The following is a 22835-nucleotide window of genomic DNA, read 5'->3' on the forward strand; positions in this document are numbered from 1 at the left end:
GCACAAAAGGAGGCTGTATATGCAGTACCCCTTTGACAAACGTCTGAACTTCAGGCACTGAAGCCAGTTCTTTCTGGAAGAAGATCGACAGGGCCGAAATTTGAACCTTAATGGATCCTAATTTTAGGCCCATAGACAATCCTGCTTGCAGGAAATGAAGGAAACGACCCAGTTGAAATTCCTCCGTAGGGGCCTTCTTGGCCTCACACCACGCAACATATTTTCGCCAAATGCGATGATAATGTTTTGCAGTTACATCCTTCCTGGCCATGATCAGGGTAGGGATGACTTCATCTGGAATGCCTTTTTCCTTCAGGATCCGGCGTTCAACCGCCATGCCGTCAAACGCAGCCGCGGTAAGTCTTGGAACAGACAAAGTCCCTGCTGGAGCAGGTCCTTCCTTAGAGGTAGAGGCCACGGGTCCTCCGTGAGCATCTCTTGCAGCTCCGGGTACCAAGTTCTTCTTGGCCAATCCGGAGCCACGAGTATCGTTCTTACTCCTCTCCTTCTTAGGATTCTCAGTACTTTTGGTATGAGAGGAAGAGGAGGGAACACATATACCGACTGGAACACCCACGGAGTTACCAGAGCGTCCACCGCTATTGCCTGAGGGTCCCTTGACCTGGCGCAATATCTGTCCAGTTTCTTGTTGAGACGGGACGCCATCATGTCCACCTTTGGTTTTTCCCAACGGTTTACAATCACTTGGAAGACTTCTGGATGAAGTCCCCACTCCCCCGGGTGGAGGTCGTGTCTGCTGAGGAAGTCTGCTTCCCAGTTGTCCACTCCCGGAATGAACACTGCTGACAGTGCTATCACATGATTTTCCGCCCAGCGGAGAATCCTTGCAGCTTCTGCCATTGCCCTCCTGCTTCTTGTGCCGCCCTGTCTGTTTACGTGGGCGACAGCCGTGATGTTGTCCGACTGGATCAATACCGGTTGACCCTGAAGCAGAGGCCTTGCTTGACTTAGGGCATTGTAAATGGCCCTTAGCTCTAGGATATTTATGTGAAGAGACGTTTCCATGCTTGACCACAAGCCCTGGAAATTTCTTCCCTGTGTGACTGCTCCCCAGCCTCTCAGGCTGGCATCCGTGGTTACCAGCATCCAATCCTGAATGCCGAATCTGCGGCCCTCTAGAAGATGAGCCTTCTGTAACCACCACAGGAGAGATACCCTTGTCCTTGGAGATAGGGTTATCCGCTGATGCATCTGAAGATGCGATCCGGACCATTTGTCCAGCAGATCCCACTGAAAAGTTCTTGCATGGAATCTTCCGAATGGAATCGCTTCGTAAGAAGCCACCATTTTTCCCAGGACTCTCGTGCACTGATGCACTGACACTTGTCCTGGTTTTAGGAGGTTCCTGACTAGCTCGGATAACTCCCTGGCCTTCTCCTCCGGGAGAAACACCTTTTTCTGGACTGTGTCCAGAATCATCCCTAGGAACAGTAGACGTGTTGTTGGAATCAGCTGTGATTTTGGGATATTTAGAATCCACCCGTGCTGACGTAGCACTACCTGAGATAGTGCTACTCCGACCTCTAACTGTTCCCTGGACCTTGCCCTTATCAGGAGATCGTCCAAGTAAGGGATAATTAATACGCCTTTTCTTCGAAGAAGAATCATCATTTCGGCCATTACCTTGGTAAAGACCCGTGGTGCCGTGGACAATCCAAACGGCAGCGTCTGAAACTGATAATGACAGTTTTGTATCACAAACCTGAGGTACCCTTGGTGAGAAGGGTAGATTGGGACATGGAGATAAGCATCCTTGATGTCTAGAGATACCATATAGTCCCCTTCTTCCAGGTTCGCTATCACTGCTCTGAGTGACTCCATCTTGAATTTGAACCTTTTTATGTAAGTGTTCAAAGATTTTAGATTTAAAATTGGTCTCACCGAGCCGTCCGGCTTCGGTACCACAAACAGCGTGGAATAATACCCCTTTCCCTGTTGTAGGAGGGGTACCTTGATTATCACCTGCTGGGAATACAGCTTGTGAATAGCTTCCAATACTGCCTCCCTGTCGGAGGGAGACGTTGGTAGAGCAGACTTCAGGAACCGGCGAGGGGGAGACGTCTCGAATTCCAATTTGTACCCCTGTGATACTACCTGCAGGATCCAGGGGTCCACTTGCGAGTGAGCCCACTGTGCGCTGAAATTCTTGAGACGGCCCCCCACCGTGCCCGAGTCTGCTTGCAGAGCCCCAGCGTCATGCTGAGGACTTGGCAGAAGCGGGGGAGGGCTTCTGCTCCTGGGAAGAGGCTGTATGGTGCAGTCTTTTTCCCCTTCCTCTGCCCCGGGGCAGGAACGAGCGGCCTTTTTCCCTCTTGCCCTTATAGGGACGAAAGGACTGGGTTTGAAAAGACGGTGTCTTTTTCTGCTGAGAGGTGACCTGGGGTAAAAAGGTGGATTTTCCAGCCGTTGCTGTGGCCACCAGGTCCGATAGACCGACCCCAAATAACTCCTCCCCTTTATACGGCAATACTTCCATATGTCGTTTGGAATCCGCATCACCTGACCACTGTCGTGTCCATAACGTTCTTCTGGCAGAAATGGACATCGCACTTACTCTAGATGCCAGGGTGCAAATATCCCTCTGTGCATCTCGCATATATAGTAATGCATCCTTTAAATGCTCTATAGTTAACAATATACTGTCCCTATCCAGGGTATCAATATTTTCAGTCAGGGAATCCGACCAAGCCACTCCAGCGCTGCACATCCAGGCTGAGGCGATCGCTGGTCGCAGTATAACACCGGTATGTGTGTATATACCTTTTAAGATATTTTCCAGCCTTCTATCAGCTGGTTCCTTGAGAGCGGCCGTATCAGGAGACGGTAACGCCACTTGTTTTGATAAGCGTGTGAGCGCCTTATCTACCCTAGGGGGTGTTTCCCAACGTGCCCTAACCTCTGGCGGGAAAGGGTATAGTGCCAATAATTTATTAGAAATCAGCAGTTTTTTATCGGGGGAAACCCACGCTTTATCACACACCTCATTTAATTCATCTGACTCAGGAAAAACCACTGGTAGTTTTTTCACACCCCACATAATACCCTTTTTTGTGGTACTTGTAGTGTCAGAAATGTGCAATGCCTCCTTCATTGCCGTGATCATGTAACGTGTGGCCCTACTGGACATTACGTTTGTCTCGTCACCGTCGACACTGGATTCAGTATCCGTGTCAGGGTCTGTGTCGACCATCTGAGGTAACGGGCGTTTTAGCGCCCCTGACGGTGTCTGAGACGCCTGAACAGGCACTAATTGATTTGTCGGCTGTCTCATGTCGTCAACAGTTTTTTGCAAAGTGCTGACATTGTCACGTAATTCTTTAATTACTACCATCCAGTCAGGTGTCGACTCCCTAGGGGGTGACATCACTAACACAGGCAATTGCTCTGCTTCCACATCATTTTCCTCCTCATACATGTCGACACAATCGTACCGACACCCAGCACACACACAGGGAATGCTCTGATAGAGGACAGGACCCCACTAGCCCTTTGGGGAGACAGAGGGAGAGTTTGCCAGCACACACCAGAGCGCTATATATATACAGGGATAACCTTATATAAGTGTTACTCCCTGTTATAGCTGCTGTATTTATATATTAGCTGCCAATAGTGCCCCCCTCTCTGTTTTACCCTGTTTCTGTAGTGTAGTCTGCAGGGGAGAGTCAGGGAGCCGTCCTTCCAGCGGAGCTGTGAAAGAAAATGGCGCTTGTGTGCTGAGGAGAAAGGCTCCGCACCCTTCACGGCGGCCTTTTCTCCCGCTTTTTTTCAGGAAACTGGCAGGGGATAAATGCATCCATATAGCCCAGGAGCTATATGTGATGCATTTTATTTAGCCATATAAGGTTTTTATATCATTTTTATTGCGTCTCAGGGCGCTCCCCCCCAGCGCCCTGCACCCTCAGTGACCGGAGTGTGAAGTGTGCTGAGAGCAATGGCGCACAGCTGCAGTGCTGTGCGCTACCTTATTTGAAGACAGGAACGTCTTCTGCCGCCGCTTTCTCCGGACCTCTTCGCTCTTCTGGCTCTGTAAGGGGGCCGGCGGCGCGGCTCCGGGACCCATCCAGGCTGAACCTGTGATCGTCCCTCTGGAGCTAATGTCCAGTAGCCAAGAAGCCCAATCCACTCTGCAGTCAGGTGAGTTCGCTTCTTCTCCCCTTAGTCCAACGATGCAGTGAGCCTGTTGCCAGCAGGACTCACTGAAAATAAAAAACCTATTTAAACTTTTACTTCTAAGCAGCTCAGGAGAGCCACCTAGCTTGCACCCTTCTCGTTCGGGCACAAAAATCTAACTGAGGCTTGGAGGAGGGTCATAGGGGGAGGAGCCAGTGCACACCAGCTAGTCTAAAGCTTTTACTTTTTGTGCCCAGTCTCCTGCGGAGCCGCTATTCCCCATGGTCCTTACGGAGTTCCCAGCATCCACTAGGACGTCAGAGAAAATAAAATTATACTCACCAAAATCCAGTGTAGCTGTGTCCAGTTCTTTTTTGTAATCCACGTACTTGGCAAAAAAAGAAAACGCATTACCCGGACCATGTTTACACATGGGACCCCTTTCCCCGAATGCTGAGACCCCCCGTCACTCCTGTCGCAGAGGGTCCCTTTAGCCAATCAGGGAGCGCCACGTCGTGGCACTCTCCTGATTGGCTGTGCGCGTCTGAGCTGTCAGACGGCACATCGCACAGCCGCTCCATTATCTTCAATGGTGGGAACTTTGCGGTCAGCGGTGAGGTGACTCGCGGTCAGCCGAACCTCACCGCTGACAGCAAAGTTCCCACCATTGAAGATAATGGAGCGGTATGTGCTATGCGCGTCTGACAGCTCAGACGCGCAAAGCCAATCAGGAGAGTGCCACGACGTGGCGCTCCCTGATTGGCTGAAGGGACCCTCTGTGACAGGAGTCACAGGGAGTCCCGGCATTCGGGGAAAGGGGTCCCATGTGTAAACATGGTACCCCTTTCAGTGCGTGGTCCGGGTAAATGCGGTTTGTTTTTTTGCCAAGTACGTGGATTACAAAACAGAAGAGGACAGATCTACACTGGATTTTGGGGAGTATAATTTTATTTTCAGGTACACCGTGGATTCTACTTGGAGAAGTGGACCGAACCTCGTGTCAACATAGGTAAGTATGTGTGTGTCGGCATGTATGTAATAAAGTTTTACTTTCACGGTGTCTGTGTACTGTTTTTATTTGGGTATTTTTGTATCTTGTGGTTCTCCAAGTACCAGCTTGCGGGGGAGGCTTGCTGGGACTTGTAGTTCTGCTACTAAAAACAATACTCTTTATTTTGTCACTTGGCTATCAGCCCCCCATCCGCAGCCCTTGGATGGGGGGGGGGGACGACAGCCTCGGGCTTCACCCCTGGCCCTTGGGTGGCTGGAGGGGGGGACCCCTTGATTTAAGGGGTCCCCACTCCTCCAGGGTACCCCAGCCAGGGGTGACTAGTTAGTGATTTATATCGGTCCCTGCGGCCGTGGCATTGAAAGTGTCCCCCGGCTGTGGCATTATCTCTCTGACTAGTGGAGCCCGGTGCTGGTGTTAAAAATACGGGGGACCCCTACGCTTTTTGTCCCCCGTATTTTTGGCACCAGGACCGGACGCAGAGCCCGGTGCTGGTTGTGAAAACACGGTGGATCCCCTGTCAATTTTCCCCCCGTATTTTTACAACCAGGACCGGCTCAAAGAGCCCGAGGCTGGTTATGCTTAGGAGGGGGGACCCCACGCAATTTTTTTCTGGGTTTTTTAATCATTTTTGTGCCGTCCAATAAGTCGAATCCAGGACGCACATATCCGTCAATTGGTCCGTTTTTCGACAGCGGGACTGTCGAATACGTTTTTTATTGAATATGTCGAATTCGGCGGGAGGGTATGTGACTGTCGAATTGTGTCGAATTTAAAAACTGTCGAATTCCAGCCGGAATTCGACCGCAATTGCATATACCCCATAATCTCTGAGGTAAGAGAATGGTTTCATACACATGGCACAAATCGCCAAAGAAGAATCTATAGGCCTCCATACACTATGACGAGGTATCGCATGCGATACCCTTCAACTCTCCGCCAGCAGCTCCTGGACTCACGATATCGTGAGTCCAGGGCGCCTTCACTAACGTGTTAATGATAGATCGCATGCAATCTAACGTTAAGCACCCTCATCGAAAGCGTCAGGGACAGATCTTACCTACTGCAGGTAAAATCTGAAAGCCCTTCTTACGACCCCTGGAAGTGCGCCGCAGATCGTAATCGTAAGTGGATCACACACGATGTGGTCCACTTACTCGCAACACGTCAGGCCCAATGTGTTGATATTGTGCCAAAAGGCACAAGGCCGCTCTAGTGTATGGGGGCCTTAACATATCCATGTTGAGCTATTCAGAGTGTAAAATGCTGTGGAATATGCTGGCAGTTGATAAATAAAATAAGAATTTACTCACCGGTAATTCTATTTCTCGTAGTCCGTAGTGGATGCTGGGTACTCCGTAAGGACCATGGGGTATAGACGGGCTCCGCAGGAGACTGGGCACTCTTAAAAGAAAGATTAGGTACTATATCTGGTGTGCACTGGCTCCTCCCTCTATGCCCCTCCTCCAGACTTCAGTTAGGGAAACTGTGCCCAGAAGAGATGACATTACTAGGAAAGGATTTGGAATCCAGGGTAAGACTCATACCAGCCACACCAATCACACCGTACAACTCGTGATAACTATACCCAGTTAACAGTATGAACAATAACTGAGCCTCTCTCAACAGATGGCTCATACAATAACCCTTTAGTTAAGCAATAACTATATACATGTATTGCAGAGAGTCCGCACTTGGGACGGGCTCCCAGCATCCACTACGGACTACGAGAAATAGAATTACCGGTGAGTAAATTCTTATTTTCTCTGACGTCCTAGTGGATGCTGGGTACTCCGTAAGGACCATGGGGATTATACCAAAGCTCCCAAACGGGCGGGAGAGTGCGGATGACTCTGCAGCACCGAATGAGCAAACTCAAGGTCCTCCTCAGCCAGGGTATCAAACTTGTCGAATTTTGCAAAAGTGTTTGAACCCGACCAAGTAGCAGCTCGGCAAAGTTGTAAAGCCGAGACCCCTCGGGCAGCCGCCCAAGAAGAGCCCACCTTCCTCGTGGAATGGGCTTTTACTAATTTAGGATGCGGCAGTCCAGCCGCAGAATGTGCAAGCTGAATCGTGCTACAGATCCAGCGAGCAATAGTCTGCTTTGAAGCAGGAGCACCCAGCTTGTTGGGTGCATGCAGGATAAATAGAGAGTCAGTTTTTCTGACTCTAACCGTCCTGGAAACATAAAGTTTCAGGGCCCGGACTACGTCCAGCAACTTGGAATCCTCCAAGTCCCTAGTAGCCGCAGGCACCACAATAGGTTGGTTCAAATGAAACGATGATACCACCTTAGGGAGAAATTGGGGACGAGTCCTCCATTCTGCCCTTTCCATATGGAAGCTCGGATATGGGCTTTTACATGACAAAGCCGCCAATTCTGACACACGCCTAGTCCAAGCTAAGGCCAAAAGCATGACCACTTTCCACGTGAGATATTTTAGCTCCACGGTCTTAAGTGGCTCAAACCAGTGGTATTTTAGGAATCCAACACACGTTAAGATCCCAAGGTGCCACTGGAGGCACAAAAGGGGCTGAATATGCAGCACCCCTGTAACAACGTCCGAACTTCAGGCAGTGAAGCCAGTTCTTTTTGAGAGAAAAAGGGATAGGGCCGAAATCTTGGCCTTTATGGATCCTAATTTTAGGCCCATAGTCACTCCTGACTGTAGGAAGTGCAGGAATCGACCCCCCTGGAATTCCTCTGTAGGGCCTTCCCGGCCACACACCAAGCAACCTATTTTCGCCATATACAGTGAAAAAGTCTTGCTGTCACGTCTTTCCTAGCCTTTATCAGCGTAGGAATAACTGCATCCGGAATGCCCTTTTCCGCTAGGATCCGGCGTTCAACCGCCATGCCGTCCAACGCAGCCGCGGTAAGTCTTGGATCAGACAGGGTCCCTGTTGCAACATGTCCTGACTGAGAGGCAGAGGCCATGGGTCCTCTGAGAGCATTTCTTGCAGTTCCGGGTACCGAGTCCTTCTTGGCCAATCCGGAGCAAAGAATATTGTTCACACTCCTCCGTTTATTACAATTCTCAGCCCTTGGGTCTGAGAGGAAGAGGAGGGAATATATAGACCGACTGGAACACCCACGGTGTTACTAGTGCGACCACAGCTATCGCCTGAGAGTCCCTTGACCCAGCGTAAAACCTTTTTTATCTTTTTATTGAGGTGGGACGCCATGTAGTCCACCTGAGGCAGTTTCCATCAATTTGCAAAACTGCGTGAAGACTTCCTGATGAAGTCACCACTTTCCCGGGTGGAGGTCGTGTCCACTCCCGGAATGAACACTGCTGACAGTGCGCTTACTTGATTCTCCGCCCAGCAAAGAATTCTGGTGGCTTCTACCCTCGCCACCCTGCTCCTTGTGCCGCCCTGGCGGTTTACATGAGCCCCTGCGGTCTGACTGGATCAGAACCGGTTGGTCGCGAAGCAGGAACTCCGCTTGACTTAGGGCGTTGTATATGGCCCTTAGTTCCAGGATATTGATGTGAAGGCAAGTCTGTTGGCTTGACCACAAACCTTGGAATTTACTTCCCTGTGTAACTGCCCCCCACCCTCGGAGGCTTGCATCCGTGGTCACCAGGACCCAGTCCTGAATGCCGAATCTGCGGCCCTCGAGAAGGTGAGCACTCCGCAGCCACCACAGGAGAGACACCCTGGCCCTGGGTGATAGGGTGATTAACCGATGCATCTGAAGATGTGATCCGGACCACTTGTCCAGTAAGTTCCATTGTCCTTGCATGGAACCAGCCGAAGGGGATGGCCTCGTATGATGCCATCATCCTTCCCAGGACTCGAGTGCAGTGATGCACTGACACCTGTTTTGGTTTTCAATGGATTGAGCTCCTGAGCTCTATCTATCGGGAGATAAACCCTCTTCTGGTCTGTGTCTAGGATCATGCCTAGGGGAGGCAGATGAGCTGTAGAAACCAACTGCGACTTCGGAATATATAGAATCCAGTCGTGTTGCCGTTTCACTTCCAGAGAAGGTGATACGCTGTCCAGCAACTGCTCTCTTGATCTCGCTTTTATGAGGAGATCATCCAAGTATGTGATAATAGTGACACCTTGCTTCCGCAGGAGCACCATCATATCCGCCATTACCTTGGTGAAATTGGTAATGACAATCCCGTACCGCAATTCTGAGGTACGCCTGATGAGGTGGATAAATGGGGACACGAAGGTATGCATCCCTTATGTACCGATTCATTTCAGGCTTGCAATGACCGCTCTTAGCGATTCCATCTTGAACCTGAACCTTTTCAGGTATATGTTCAGGGATTTTAATACAATATGGGTCTAACCGAACCGTCTGGTTTCGGGATTACAACATGGTCTAATAATAACACCCTCTTGTTGAAGGAGGGGACCCTTGACCACCACCTGTTGAAGATACAATTTACGAATTGCAGTTAACACTGGCTCCCTCTCTTGGGGGGAAGCCCGCCGGGTCCTCGGTGAGGGGGCATCTTCTCACAGTCCAGCCTGTATCCCTGCGATACAATTTCTATTGCCCAGGGATCTAACAGGGAGTGAACCCACTTGTGGCTGAACTTACGAAGGCGTGTCCCCACCGGGCCTAGCTCCGCCTGTGGAGCCCCAGCGACATGCGGTGGATTTTTGTAGAGGCTGGGGAGGACTTCTGTTCCTGGGGACTAGCTGTGTTGTACAGTTTCTTTCCTCTGCCCCCGGCTCTGACAAGAAAGGACGCACCTCAGACTTTCTTGTTTCTTTATTCGAAAAGCTGCATTTAATAATGTCGTGCTTTCCTAGGCTGTGCAGGAATATAAGGCAAAATATCAGAATCACCAGCTATAGCTGTGGAGACCAGGCCCGAGAACCTTTCTCCACACAATCCTCAGCCTTCCATATGCCTCTTAAGTCGGCATCATCTGTCCAATGTATATTCTACAGGACACGTCAAGCAGAAATCGACATAGCTTTTGTCTCTAGGACCCAGTATACTCATGTCCCTTTGGGCATGCTTTATAATTATATATCTATCACTTAAGACAGCATCTTAAAATATTTATATGCATACTAGGGTCTCAATCTCTGCTGATAAGGTACCTGTCCACGCTGCCACAGCGCTATAAACCCATGCCGACACAATCGCCGGTCTGGGTAGTATACTAGAATGTGCACACTATCTGCAGGATCCCTGAGAATAGCTAGTGCAAACAGGACACCCAAGGGGAAGATTCTCAACACATCCTGGCCCTAGTGGGGAAAGGATACAGCCTGAGAATTCTCTTGTGGGAAGCTGCCGTCTCTTGTCTGGAGATTCCCGCTCTCTTTTTCCTCATGAGAGGAGGGAAATTTACCTCAGCATTCTTCCCCTTAACATGTGTACTCTCGTGTCAGGGACAGATGAGTCATCAGTGATATGCAAATCATCTTTTATTACAATAATCATATATTGAATATCTTTTAGCCCTCTTGGCTGTAACTTTGCATTATCGTAGTCGACAGTGGAGTTAAACTCCGTGTCGATACTTTGTTATTTTGGATAGTGAACATAGAGAGACTCTGAAGGACTCTGACATAGGGACAGACCAGGGTAGATTTCCTTTCTGTTCCCTAACCTTTTGTGCAATAATTTTACCTCAGCACTTACACATATCCAAACAGGTGTCGGCGTTGTCGACGGAGACACCCTCCCACACACATATCCGCTCTATCACCTCCTTAGAGGAGCCTTTTACCTCAGACATGTCGACACACGCGTACCGACACACCACACACACAGGGGATGCTCTATTTGAAGACAGTTCCCCCACAAGGCCCTTTGGAGAGACAGAGAGAGAGTATGCCAGCACACACCACAGCGCTATATAATACAGGGATGTACACTATACTGAGTGATTTTTCCCCTATAGCAGCTTATATACACAGTTTTGCGCCTACATTTATGTGCCCCCCCTCTCTTTTTTACCCTTTGTGTACCAGGATACTGCAGGGGAGAGCCTGGGGAGCTTCCTTCCAGCTGAGCTGTGAAGAGAAAATGGCGCCGGTGTGCTGAGGAAGAAGGCCCGGCCCCCTCAGCGGCGGGCTTCTGTCCTTTTATGTACTTTAATGGCGGGGGTTAATGCACATATACAGTTTATCAGACTGTATTATGTGCTTTTCGCCAAGTAAGGTAATCTAATTGCTGCCCAGGGCGCCCCCCACCCAGCGCCCTGCACCCATCAGTGATTGGAGTCTGTGCGCTACCTTAACTTCTCTTCGTTCTTCTGGCTCTGCAAGGGGGACGGCGGCGCGGCTCCGGGACCGGACGACCGAGGACTGGGCCTGTGTTCGATCCCTCTGGAGCTAATGGTGTCCAGTAGCCTTAGAAGCCCAAGCTAGCTGCAAGCAGGTAGGTTCGCTTCTCTCCCCTCAGTCCCACGTAGCAGTGAGTCTGTTGCCAGCAGATCTCACTGAAAATAAAAAACCTAACAAATACTTTCTTTTCTAGGAAGCTCAGGAAAGCCCCTAGGGTGCATCCAGCTCTGGCCGGGCACAGATACTAACTGAGGTCTGGAGGAGGGGCATAGAGGGAGGAGCCAGTGCACACCAGATATAGTACCTAATCTTTCTTTTAAGAGTGCCCAGTCTCCTACGGAGCCCGTCTATACCCCATGGTCCTTACGGAGTACCCAGCATCCACTAGGACGTCAGAGAAATAATAATAAATAATAATATCTTGGGAATGCGTTCTACGGAGCAATTATTACTTTATTTATTCACTAACAGTGATCCATACACGTAGCTGGTTCCTCTTATAGACACACCATAACCCTGCTCTCTCCAGCCCTCTATGCTCCCCTCACTTCTCAAACCCATTTACCATCTCCTCAACACCATCATTGTCTTCCAATCCCTTTCTGCTTCCTCCTACTCCTTTCTATCCTCCTTACCAACATGCTTCCTTCATTGCTAGTCATCCTGCGCCATCCCATAGTTATCATTATCCACACATCCTACAGTAAGTCATCATTAACCATTACATTACTAATCATCCCTACCTTTCTGACTCCTTCTATTGTAAATCTCATGCTTTAATATTAGCCTTCCCATCATCACGTCATCAGAGAAGAAATTAACATACCACACTAAGGGGCAGCACCGTACATACGGAGGACATTAGAACCATACAGGGCACAAAGAACTTAATATTACAGTAAATGAAAAACTAAAGTAGAGCACAGGTAACAATTAGCACCACAGTTCTCAGTACACACTACAGCCGAGATGTGAGGAAGCAAAGGAGTAATTGACGCACTACAAGGGGCGGGCAGCCGTTGGAAGAAAAATGGTAATGAGCGAAAGGAGATGCGGGTATAGAAGGTCGCAAAGTAAGATAGAGATGTAATTGAAGTGCAAGAGAAGAGGATTGTGAGAATAGGAGGAATGAGGGCCCTGCTCCAAGGAGCTTATAGTATAGGGGAAGGGGTGATACAAACAGGTGACATGAGGTGTGAGCAAGCAGAAGGTGGCCTGATGGCAGGAAGCAAGGCGGAGATAGCCATGGCATGAGGCAGGGGGTTGGGAGAGCGGCTTCGAGACTAGGTTATGCTGAAGGATATACTTTGATGAGCAAGTGTGTTTTCAGTGCCCGTTTGAAGCTTTGCAGTGAAGGGGGCAGCGCAGGCAAAATATTGGATTCATGCACAGGATGTAGTGACCAGGGTAGAGGAGAGTCAACGGTCACTGGCCAAACGGAGAGGGTGGGAGATGAGGTTGGAGATGTAGGGAGCAATCTGAACCATCAATACGCAGACCATTAATGGTAAACCATTACGCAAACCATTAATTAATGGTAAACCAATACGCAAACTATTAATGGTAAACCCATCGATGGCTATCTTCTATTTCATACTTCAACAAATAACAATAATTGTCATCTGGTTATATCATAAGCACATGGTTCCATAAATATGCCCTTTGTAACAACCATTTGCAATACTTTTCTCCAGCACCCCAAAGATCCATAGAATATAATCAAATCATAAATTAGAGAATCCAAATAACACTGAACATTAAGAAGAATATATTGCTATGTGTTTACCATGAACTGGACAATCTTCGCTGGCAAAAAGCAAAGGCTCGAGATCTTTCAGGGAAGTACGTCCCTCCAGTCTAGCAAGCAGCTGGGAAAAATTAATTCATGTATAAGCAACATGTATGAAATTACCTTTGGCCACAGCTCATAAACACACATTTACATAAGTTAAACATTAATAAACAGCAAGCTAAGGAATACGTAAACTAAGCATCTTATTTAGTTAACATGTTTTTCTTGCAAATCTTACGTTAAGATCCAGTTTTTATCTAATTCAGTGCCACTGATAAAGGACCTATGTTAGTACCATTGACTGGTGCTGGGGAAATATTGGTTGATAAATGGGCCCCTCAGTATAGTAGTACTTTCAGAATTGGCATTGCTATTACTACTGTATAACCACTGCTAGGACAGTGTTACTACTAATAATAAACAGAGTGTGATATTGCTCGCGCATCTATTGTAACCACGGATGTAATCATAGATTCACAAGGATGAGTTATGTATCTAACACTAAATGACAGAACTCTTTGAATCAGTACCACTGTTCGTGCGAAATGCCTGGTACTGATTCAAATAGTTCTGGCATTTAGTGTTAGATACATGGCTCATCCTTGTGAACTAGGATTACTGCCGTAAACCAGAAAAAACCCCAAAAACAGGGGTGGTCCTGCGCACTATAGGAGCTGCAAATGAGTGTGAATATAACTCACCTTAAATTAAGCAGCATAGGTTCAAAAGATGAATAACACCGTAATCACCAGCGCTCACATACAACAATGTACAAGTGATAAATGAAAGTCAATGATACATGTATCCTTCAGTAGTCAATAATAGGATTTTACTTACCGGTAAATCTATTTCTCGTAGTCCGTAGAGGATGCTGGGGACTCCGTAAGGACCATGGGGAATAGACGGGCTCCGCAGGAGATAGGGCACTTAAAGAAAGCTTTGGATTCTGGGTGTGCACTGGCTCCTCCCTCTATGTCCCTCCTCCAGACCTCAGTTAGAGAAACTGTGCCCAGAGGATATGAACAGTACGAGGAAAGGATTTATGTAACCTAAGGGCGAGATTCATACCAGCCACACCAATCACACCGTATAACTTGTGATAAACTACCCAGTTAACAGTATGAACAAGTAACATAGCCTCGGTTCAAGACCGACCAACTATAACATAACCCTTATGTAAGCAATAACTATATACAAGTTTTGCAGAAGAAGTCCGCACTTGGGACGGGCGCCCAGCATCCTCTACGGACTACGAGAAATAGATTTACCAGGTAAGTAAAATCCTATTTTCTCTAACGTCCTAGAGGATGCTGGGGACTCCGTAAGGACCATGGGGATTATACCAAAGCTCCCAAACAGGCGGGAGAGTGCGGATGACTCTGCAGCTCTGATTGAGCAAACAGGAGGTCCTCCTCAGCCAGGGTATCAAACTTATAGAACTTTGCAAAGGTGTTTGACCCCGACCAAGTAGCAGCTCGGCACAGTTGTAGTGCCGAGACCCCTCGGGCAGCCGCCCAAGAAGAGCCCACCTTCCTAGTGGAATGGGCCTTAACCGATTTAGGCAATGGCAATCCTGCCGTAGAATGCGCCTGCTGATCGTGTTACCGATCCAGCGAGCAATTGTCTGCTTTGAAGCAGGAGCGCCAACCTTGTTGGCCGCATACAGAACAAACAGAGTTTCAGTCTTCCTGATCCTAGCTGTTCTGGTCACGTAAATCTTCAAAGCCCTGAACACATCCAGGGACTCGGAGTCCTCCAAGTCCCGTGTAGCCACAGGCACGACAATAGGTTGGTTCATATGAAAAGATGAGACCACCTTGGGCAGAAATTGAGGACGAGTCCTCAACTCTGCCCTATCCACGTGAAAAATCAGGTATGGGCTTTTATATGATAAAGCCGCTAATTCCGAAACACGCCTTGCAGAAGCTAAGGCCAACAACATGACCACTTTCCAAGTGAGGTATTTCAACTCCACTGTTTTGAGTGGTTCAAACCAAGGTGACTTGAGAAAACTTAATACCACGTTAAGATCCCAAGGCGCCACCGGAGGTACAAAGGGAGGCTGAAAATGCAGCACTCCCTTCACAAAAGTCTGTACTTCAGGAAGAGAAGCCAATTCTTTTTGAAAGAAAATGGATAAGGCCGAAATTTGGACCTTTATGGACCCTAATTTTAGGCCCAAAGTCACTCCTGTTTGAAGGAAGTGTAGCAGACGGCCCAAATGGAACTCCTCCGTAGGAGCAGCTCTGGCCTCACACCAAGAAACATATTTCCGCCATATACGGTGATAATGTTTCGATGTCACATCCTTCCTAGCCTTGATCAGGGTAGGAATGACCTCCTCCGGAATCCCTTTTCCAGCTAGGATCCAGCGTTCCACCGCCATGCCGTCAAACGCAGCCGCGGTAAGTCTTGGAACAGACAGGGCCCCTGCTGCAGCAGGTCCTGCCTTAGAGGAAGAGGCCACGGATCTTCTGTGAGCAACTCTTGCAGATCCGGATACCAAGTCCTCCTTGGCCAATCTGGAACAATGAGAATTGTTCTGACCCTTGTCTTATTAATCTCAACACCTTGGGTATGAGAGGCAGAGGAGGAAACACATAGACCGATCTGAACACCCATGGTGTCACCAGAGCGTCTACCGCTACCGCCTGAGGGTCTCTTGACCTGGCGCAATACCTCTTTAGCTTTTTGTTGAGACGGGACGCCATCATGTCTATTTGAGGCAGTCCCCACCGATCCACGATCTGTGTGAAGACTTCTTGATGAAGTCCCCACTCTCCCGGATGCAGGTCGTGCCTGCTGAGGAAGTCCGCCTCCCAGTTGTCCACCCCCGGGATGAACACTGCTGATAGTGCGCTTACATGGCCTTCCGCCCAGCGCAGAATCCTGGTCGCCTCTGCCATGGCCACTCTGCTCCTTGTGCCGCCTTGGCGGTTTACATGAGCCACTGCCGTGATATTGTCCGACTGAATCAGAACCGGTTTGTTCTGAAGCCACTCCTCCGCCTGGCGTAGGGCGTTGTAAATGGCCCTTAACTCCAGGACATTGATGTGGAGACAAGTCTCTAGACTTGACCAGAGACCTTGGAAATTTCTTCCCAGTGCGACAGCCCCCCAACCTCGGAGGCTCGCGTCCGTGGTCACCAGGATCCAGTCCTGAATGCCGAACCTGCGACCCTCTAGGAGGGGAGCACTGTGCAGCCACCACAGGAGAGATACCCTGGCCCTGGGAGACAGGGTGATCCGTTTCTGCATCTGTAGATGGGACCCGGCCCATTTGTCCAATAGGTCCCATTGGAAAGTCCTCGCATGGAACCTGCCGAAGGGGATGGCCTCGTATGAAGCCACCATCTTCCCCAGAACCTTTGTGCAATGATGCACCGAAACCTTTTTTGGCTTTAAAAGGTTCCTGACCAGGGCTATGAGCTCCTGAGCCTTCTCCACAGGAAGAAAAACTCTTTTTTGGTCTGTGTATAGAATCAGGCCCAAAAAGGTCAGACGCGTTGCAGGTACTAGCTGGGATTTCGGTAAATTGAGAATCCAGTTGTGCATCTGCAACGTCTTCACGGACATGGACAGGCTGTCCAGCTACTTTTCCCGAGATCTCGCCTTTATAAGGAGATCGTCCAAGTACGGGATAATTGTGACTTCCTGCTTGCGCAGGAGCACCATAATTTCCGCCATTACCTTGGTGAAAATTCTCAGGGCCGTGGAAAGACCAAACGGCAACGTCTGAAATTGGTAGGGACAATCCTGTACTGCAAATCTCAGAAACGCCTGGTGAGGGGGGAAAATCGGAACATGAAGGTACGCATCCTTTATGTCCAGGGACACCATCCAATCCCCTCCCTCCAGGCTGGCGATAACCATTCTGAGCGATTCCATTTTGAACTTGAACCTCTTCAAGTACAGGTTCAGGGATTTTAGATTTAGAATGGGTCTGACCGAACCGTCCGGTTTCGGTACCACAAACAGGGATGAATAATAACCCTCTCCTTGCTGGAGATGAGGAACCTTGATTATCACCTGTTGAATGTACAATTTGTGAATTGCCGCTAACACTAGCTCCGTCTCTGACGGGGAAGCCGGCAGAGACGATTTGAAAAACCGGCGAGGGGGCATGTCTTCGAATTCCAGTCTGTTTCCCGGGGATACAATCTCTATTGCCCAGGGATCCACCTGTGATTGAACCCAGACGTGGCTGAAAAGACGAAGACGTGCCCCCACTTGATCTGACCCCCCCCCCCCCACCCGGAAAGCCACAGCGTCATGCTGTGGACTTTGCGGAAGTAGGGTAGGACTTCTGCTCCTGGGAACTAGCTGAGTGCAGCTTTTTTCCCTTGCCTTTACCTCTGGCAACGGAGGACGATCCTCGTACCTTCTTGTTTTTATTGGAACGAAAGGACTGCATTTGATAATGTGGTACCTTCTTAGAATGCTGCGGGGGAACATAAGGTAAAAAATTCTATTTACCGGCCGTAGCAGTAGAGACTAGGTCCGAGAGGCCTTCTCCAAACAACTCCTCCCCCTTGTAAGGCAATGACTCCATATGCAGCTTTGAGTCGGCGTCTCCCGTCCACTGTCGGGTCCACAAGAGCCGCCTAGCAGAAATAGACATAGCGTTTATTCTAGAGCTTAGTAAACAAATGTCTCTCTGAGCATCCCTCATATACAAGGCAGCATCTCTGATATGCTCCATGGTCATTAGAATGGTATCCCTATCTAAGGTGTCCATCTCCGTAGATAAGGAGTCTGCCCATGCCACGACAGCACTACAAACCCAGGCCGACGCCATGGCTGGCCTAACTATAGTTCCTGAATGTGTGTAAATGTGCTTCATGGCAATTTCCTGCTTGCGATCAGCAGGATCCTTGAGGGAAGCCGTATCCTGAGAAGGCAGTGCCACCTTCTTGGATAAGCGTGTCAGCGCCTTGTCTACTTTAGGTGCAGATTCCCATCGTATCCGATCCTTCTGTGGAAAAGGATACGCCATGAGAATCCTTTTGGGAACATGGAGTCTCCTATCCGGAGATTCCCAAGCCTTTTCGCATAATTTGCTTAGCTCAAATGAGGACGGAAACGTGACCTCAGGCTTTTTCCCTTTATACATGTGAACCCTCGTGTCAGGGACAGGGGGTTCCTCCGCGATATGCAAAAATAAGAATTTACTTACCGATAATTCTATTTCTCGGAGTCCGTAGTGGATGCTGGGGTTCCTGAAAGGACCAGGGGGATAGCGGCTCCGCAGGAGACAGGGCACAAAAAGTAAAGCTTTACGATCAGGTGGTGTGTACTGGCTCCTCCCCCTATGACCCTCCTCCAAGCCTCAGTTAGGTACTGTGCCCGGACGAGCGTACACAATAAGGAAGGATTTTGAATCCCGGGTAAGACTCATACCAGCCACACCAATCACACTGTACAACCTGTGATCTGAACCCAGTTAACAGTATGATAACAGCGGAGCCTCTGAAAAGATGGCTCACAACAATAATAACCCGATTTTTGTAACTATGTACAAGTATTGCAGACAATCCGCACTTGGGATGGGCGCCCAGCATCCACTACGGACTCCGAGAAATAGAATTATCGGTAAGTAAATTCTTATTTTCTCTATCGTCCTAGTGGATGCTGGGGTTCCTGAAAGGACCATGGGGATAATACCAAAGCTCCCAAACGGGCGGGAGAGTGCGGATGACTCTGCAGCACCGAATGAGAGAACTCCAGGTCCTCCTTAGCCAGGGTATCAAATTTGTAGGATTTTACAAACGTGTTTGCCCCTGACTAAATAACCGCTCGGCAAAGTTGTAAAGCCGAGACCCCTCGGGCAGCCGCCCAAGATGAGCCCACCTTCCTTGTGGAATGGGCATTTACATATTTTGGCTGTGGCAGGCCTGCCACAGAATGTGCAAGCTGAATTGTATTACACATCCAACTAGCAATAGTCTGCTTAGAAGCAAGAGCACCCAGTTTGTTGGGTGCATACAGGATAACAGCAAGTCAGTTTTCCTGACTCCAGCCGTCCTGGAACATATTTTCAGGGCCCTGACAACATCTAGCAACTTGGAGTCCTCCAAGTCCCTAGTAGGTGCAAGGCACCACAATAAGCTGGTTCAGGTGAAACACTGACACCACCTTAGGGAGAGAACTGGGGACGAGTCCGCAGCTCTGCCCTGTCCGAATGGACAAACAGATATGGGCTTTTTTGAGATAAAACCACCAATTTGACACTCGCCTGGTCCAGGCCAGGGCCAAGAGCATGGTCACTTTTCATGTGAGATGCTTCAAATCCACAGATTTGACTGGTTTTAAACCAATGTGATTTGAGGAATCCCAGAAATACGTTGAGATCCCACAGTGCCACTGGAGGCACAAAAGGGGGTTGTATATGCAATACTCCCTTGACAAACTTCTGGACTTCAGGAACTGAAGCCAATTCTTTCTGGAAGAAAATCGCCAGGGCCGAAATTTGAACCTTAATGGACCCCAATTTGCGGCCCATAGACACTCCTGTTTGCAGGAAATGCAGGAAACGACCGAGTTGAAATTTCTTTGTGGGGCCATCCTGGCCTCACACCACGCAACATATTTTCGCCACATGTGGTGATAATGTTGTGCGGTCACCTCCTTTCTGGCTTTGACCAGGGTAGGAATGACCTCTTCCGGAATGCCTTTTTCCCTTAGGATCCGGCGTTCCACCGCCATGCCGACAAACGCAGCTGCGGTAAGTCTTGGAACAGACATGGTACTTGCTGAAGCAAATCCCTTCTTAGCAGCAGAGGCCATAAGACCTCTGTAAGCATCTCTTGAAGTTCCGGGTACCAAGTCCTTCTTGGCCAATCCGGAGCCATGAGTATAGTTCTTACTCCTCTACGTCTTATAATTCTCAGCACCTTAGGTATGAGAAGCAGAGGAGGGAACACATACACCGACTGGTACACCCACGGTGTTACCAGAACGTCCACAGCTATTGCCTGAGGGTCTCTTGACCTGGCGCAATACCTGTCCCGTTTTTTGTTCAGACGGGACGCCATCATGTCCACCTTTGGTATTTCCCAACGGTTTACAATCATGTGGAAAAAACTTCCCGATGAAGTTTCCACTCTCCCGGGTGGAGGTCGTGCCTGCTGAGGAAGTCTGCTTCCCAGTTTCCATTCCCGGGATGAAACACTGCTGACAGTGCTATCACATGATTTTCCGCCCAGCGAAAAGTCCCTGCAGTTTTTGCCATTGCCCTCCTGCTTCTTGTGTCGCCCTGTCTGTTTACGTGGGCGACTGCCGTGATGTTTTTCCCACTGGATCAATACCGGCTGACCTTGAAGCAGAGGTCTTGCTAAGCTTAGAGCATTATAAATTTACCCTTAGCTCCAGTATATTTATGTGGAGAAAAGTCTCCAGACTTGATCACACTCCCTGGAAATTTTTTCCTTGTGCGACTGCTCCCCAGCCTCTCGGGCTGGGCTCCGTGGTCACCAGCATCCAATCCTGAATGCCGAATCTGCGGCCCTCTAGAAGATGAGCACTCTATAACCACCACAGGAGAGACACCCTTGTCCTTGGATATAGGGTTATCCGCTGATGCATCTGAAGATGCGATCCGGACCATTTGTCCAGCAGATCCCACTGAAAAGTTCTTGCGTGAAATCTGCCGAATGGAATTGCTTCGTAGGAAGCCACCATTTTTACCAGGACCCTTGTGCAATGATGCACTGTTTTTAGGAGGTTCCTGACTAGCTCGGATAACTCCCTGGCTTTCTCTTCCGGGAGAAACACCTTTTTCTGGACTGTGTCCAGAATCATCCCTAGGCACAGCAGACGTGTCGTCGGGATCAGCTGCGATTTTGGAATATTTAGAATCCACCCGTGCTGTTGTAGCAGTATCCGAGATAGTGCTACTCCGACCTCCAACTGTTCCCTGGACTATGCCCTTATCAGGAGATCGTCCAAGTAAGGGATAATTAAGACGCCTTTTCTTCGAAGAAGAATCATCATTTCGGCCATTACCTTGGTAAAGACCCGGGGTGCCGTGGACAATCCAAACGGCAGCGTCTGAAACTGATAGTGACAGTTCTGCACCACGAACCTGAGGTACCCTTAGTGAGAAGGGCAAATTTGGGACATAGAGGTAAGCATCCCTGATGTCCCGGGACACTCTATAGTCCCCTTCTTCCTGGTTCGTTATCACTGCTCTGAGTGACTCCATCTTGATTTGAACCTTTGTAAGTGTTCAAAAATTTTTTAGAATAAGTCTCACCTAGCCTTCTGGCTTCAGTACCACAATATAGTGTGGAATAATACCCCTTTTCTTGTAGTAGGAGAGGTAATTTAATTATCACCTGCTGGGAATACAGCTTGTGAATTTTTTCCCATACTGCCTCCTTGTCGGAGGGAGACCTTGGTAAAGCAGACTTCAGGAGCCTGCGAAGGGGAAACGTCTCGACATTCCAATCTGTACCCCTGGGATACTACTTGTAGGATCCAGGGGTCCTGTACGGTCTCAGCGCCATGCTGAGAACTTGTCAGAAGCTGTGGAACGCTTCTGTTCCTGGGAATGGGCTGCCTGCTGCAGTCTTCTTCCCTTTCCTCTATCCCTGGGCAGATATGATCTTATAGGGACGAAAGGACTGAGGCTGAAAAGACGGTGTCTTTTTCTGCAGAGATGTGACTTAGGGTAAAAACGGTGGATTTTCCAGCAGTTGCCGTGGCCACCAGGTCCGATGGACCGACCCCAAATAACTCCTCTTCCTTTATACGGCAATACACCTTTGTGCCGTTTGGAATCTGCATCACCTGACCACTGTCGTGTCCATAACATCTTCTGGCAGATATGGACATCGCATTTACTCTTGATGCCAGAGTGCAAATATCCCTCTGTGCATCTCGCATATATAGAAATGCATCCTTTAAATGCTCTATAGTCAATAAAATACTGTCCCTGTCAAGGGTATCAATATTTTTAGTCAGGGAATCCGACCAAGCCACCCCAGCTCTGCACATCCAGGCTGAGGCGATCGCTGGTCGCAGTATAACACCAGTATGTGTGTATATACTTTTTATGATATTTTCCAGCCTCCTGTCAGCTGGTCCTTGAGGACGGCCCTATCTATAGACGGTACCGCCACTTGTTTTGATAAGCGTGTGAGCGCCTTAGCCACCCTAAGGGGTGTTTCCCAACGCGCCCTAACTTCTGGCGGGAAAGGGTATACCGCCCCTAATTTTCTATCGGGGGGAACCCACGCATCATCACACACTTTATTTAATTTATCTGATTCAGGACAAACTACGGTAGTTTTTTCACATCCCACATAATACCCTCTTTTGTGGTACTTGTAGTATCAGAAATATGTAACACCTCCTTCATTGCCTTTAACGTGTGGCCCTAATAAGGAATACGTTTGTTTATTCACCGTCGACACTGGATTCAGTGTCCCTGTCTGTGTCTGTGTCGACCGACTAAAGTAAACGGGCGTTTTAAAACCCCTGACGGTGTTTTTGAGACGTCTGGACCGGTACTAATTGTTTGTCGGCCGTCTCATGTCGTCAACCGACCTTGCAGCGTGTTGACATTATCACGTAATTCCCTAAATAAGCCATCCATTCCGGTGTCGACTCCCTAGAGAGTGACATCACCATT

The 22835-nt window shown here is 48.9% G+C and overlaps 1 protein-coding gene across 2 annotated transcripts in view; it reads right to left on the reverse strand.

Annotated features, from left to right (window-relative positions):
• XRCC2 (X-ray repair cross complementing 2) overlaps positions 1 to 22835 on the reverse strand; it is a 66877-nt gene that overhangs the window by 29809 nt on the left and 14233 nt on the right. For both annotated transcript variants that reach the window (XM_063921868.1, XM_063921869.1), the window contains exon 2: positions 13197 to 13278. In XM_063921868.1, the coding sequence (XP_063777938.1) occupies positions 13197 to 13278 (82 nt within the window). The remainder of the gene's footprint in view (positions 1 to 13196; positions 13279 to 22835) is intronic.

The sequence above is a fragment of the Pseudophryne corroboree genome, chromosome 5 (genome assembly GCF_028390025.1).
Source record: "Pseudophryne corroboree isolate aPseCor3 chromosome 5, aPseCor3.hap2, whole genome shotgun sequence".
NCBI classification, from domain to species: Eukaryota; Metazoa; Chordata; class Amphibia; order Anura; family Myobatrachidae; genus Pseudophryne; species Pseudophryne corroboree.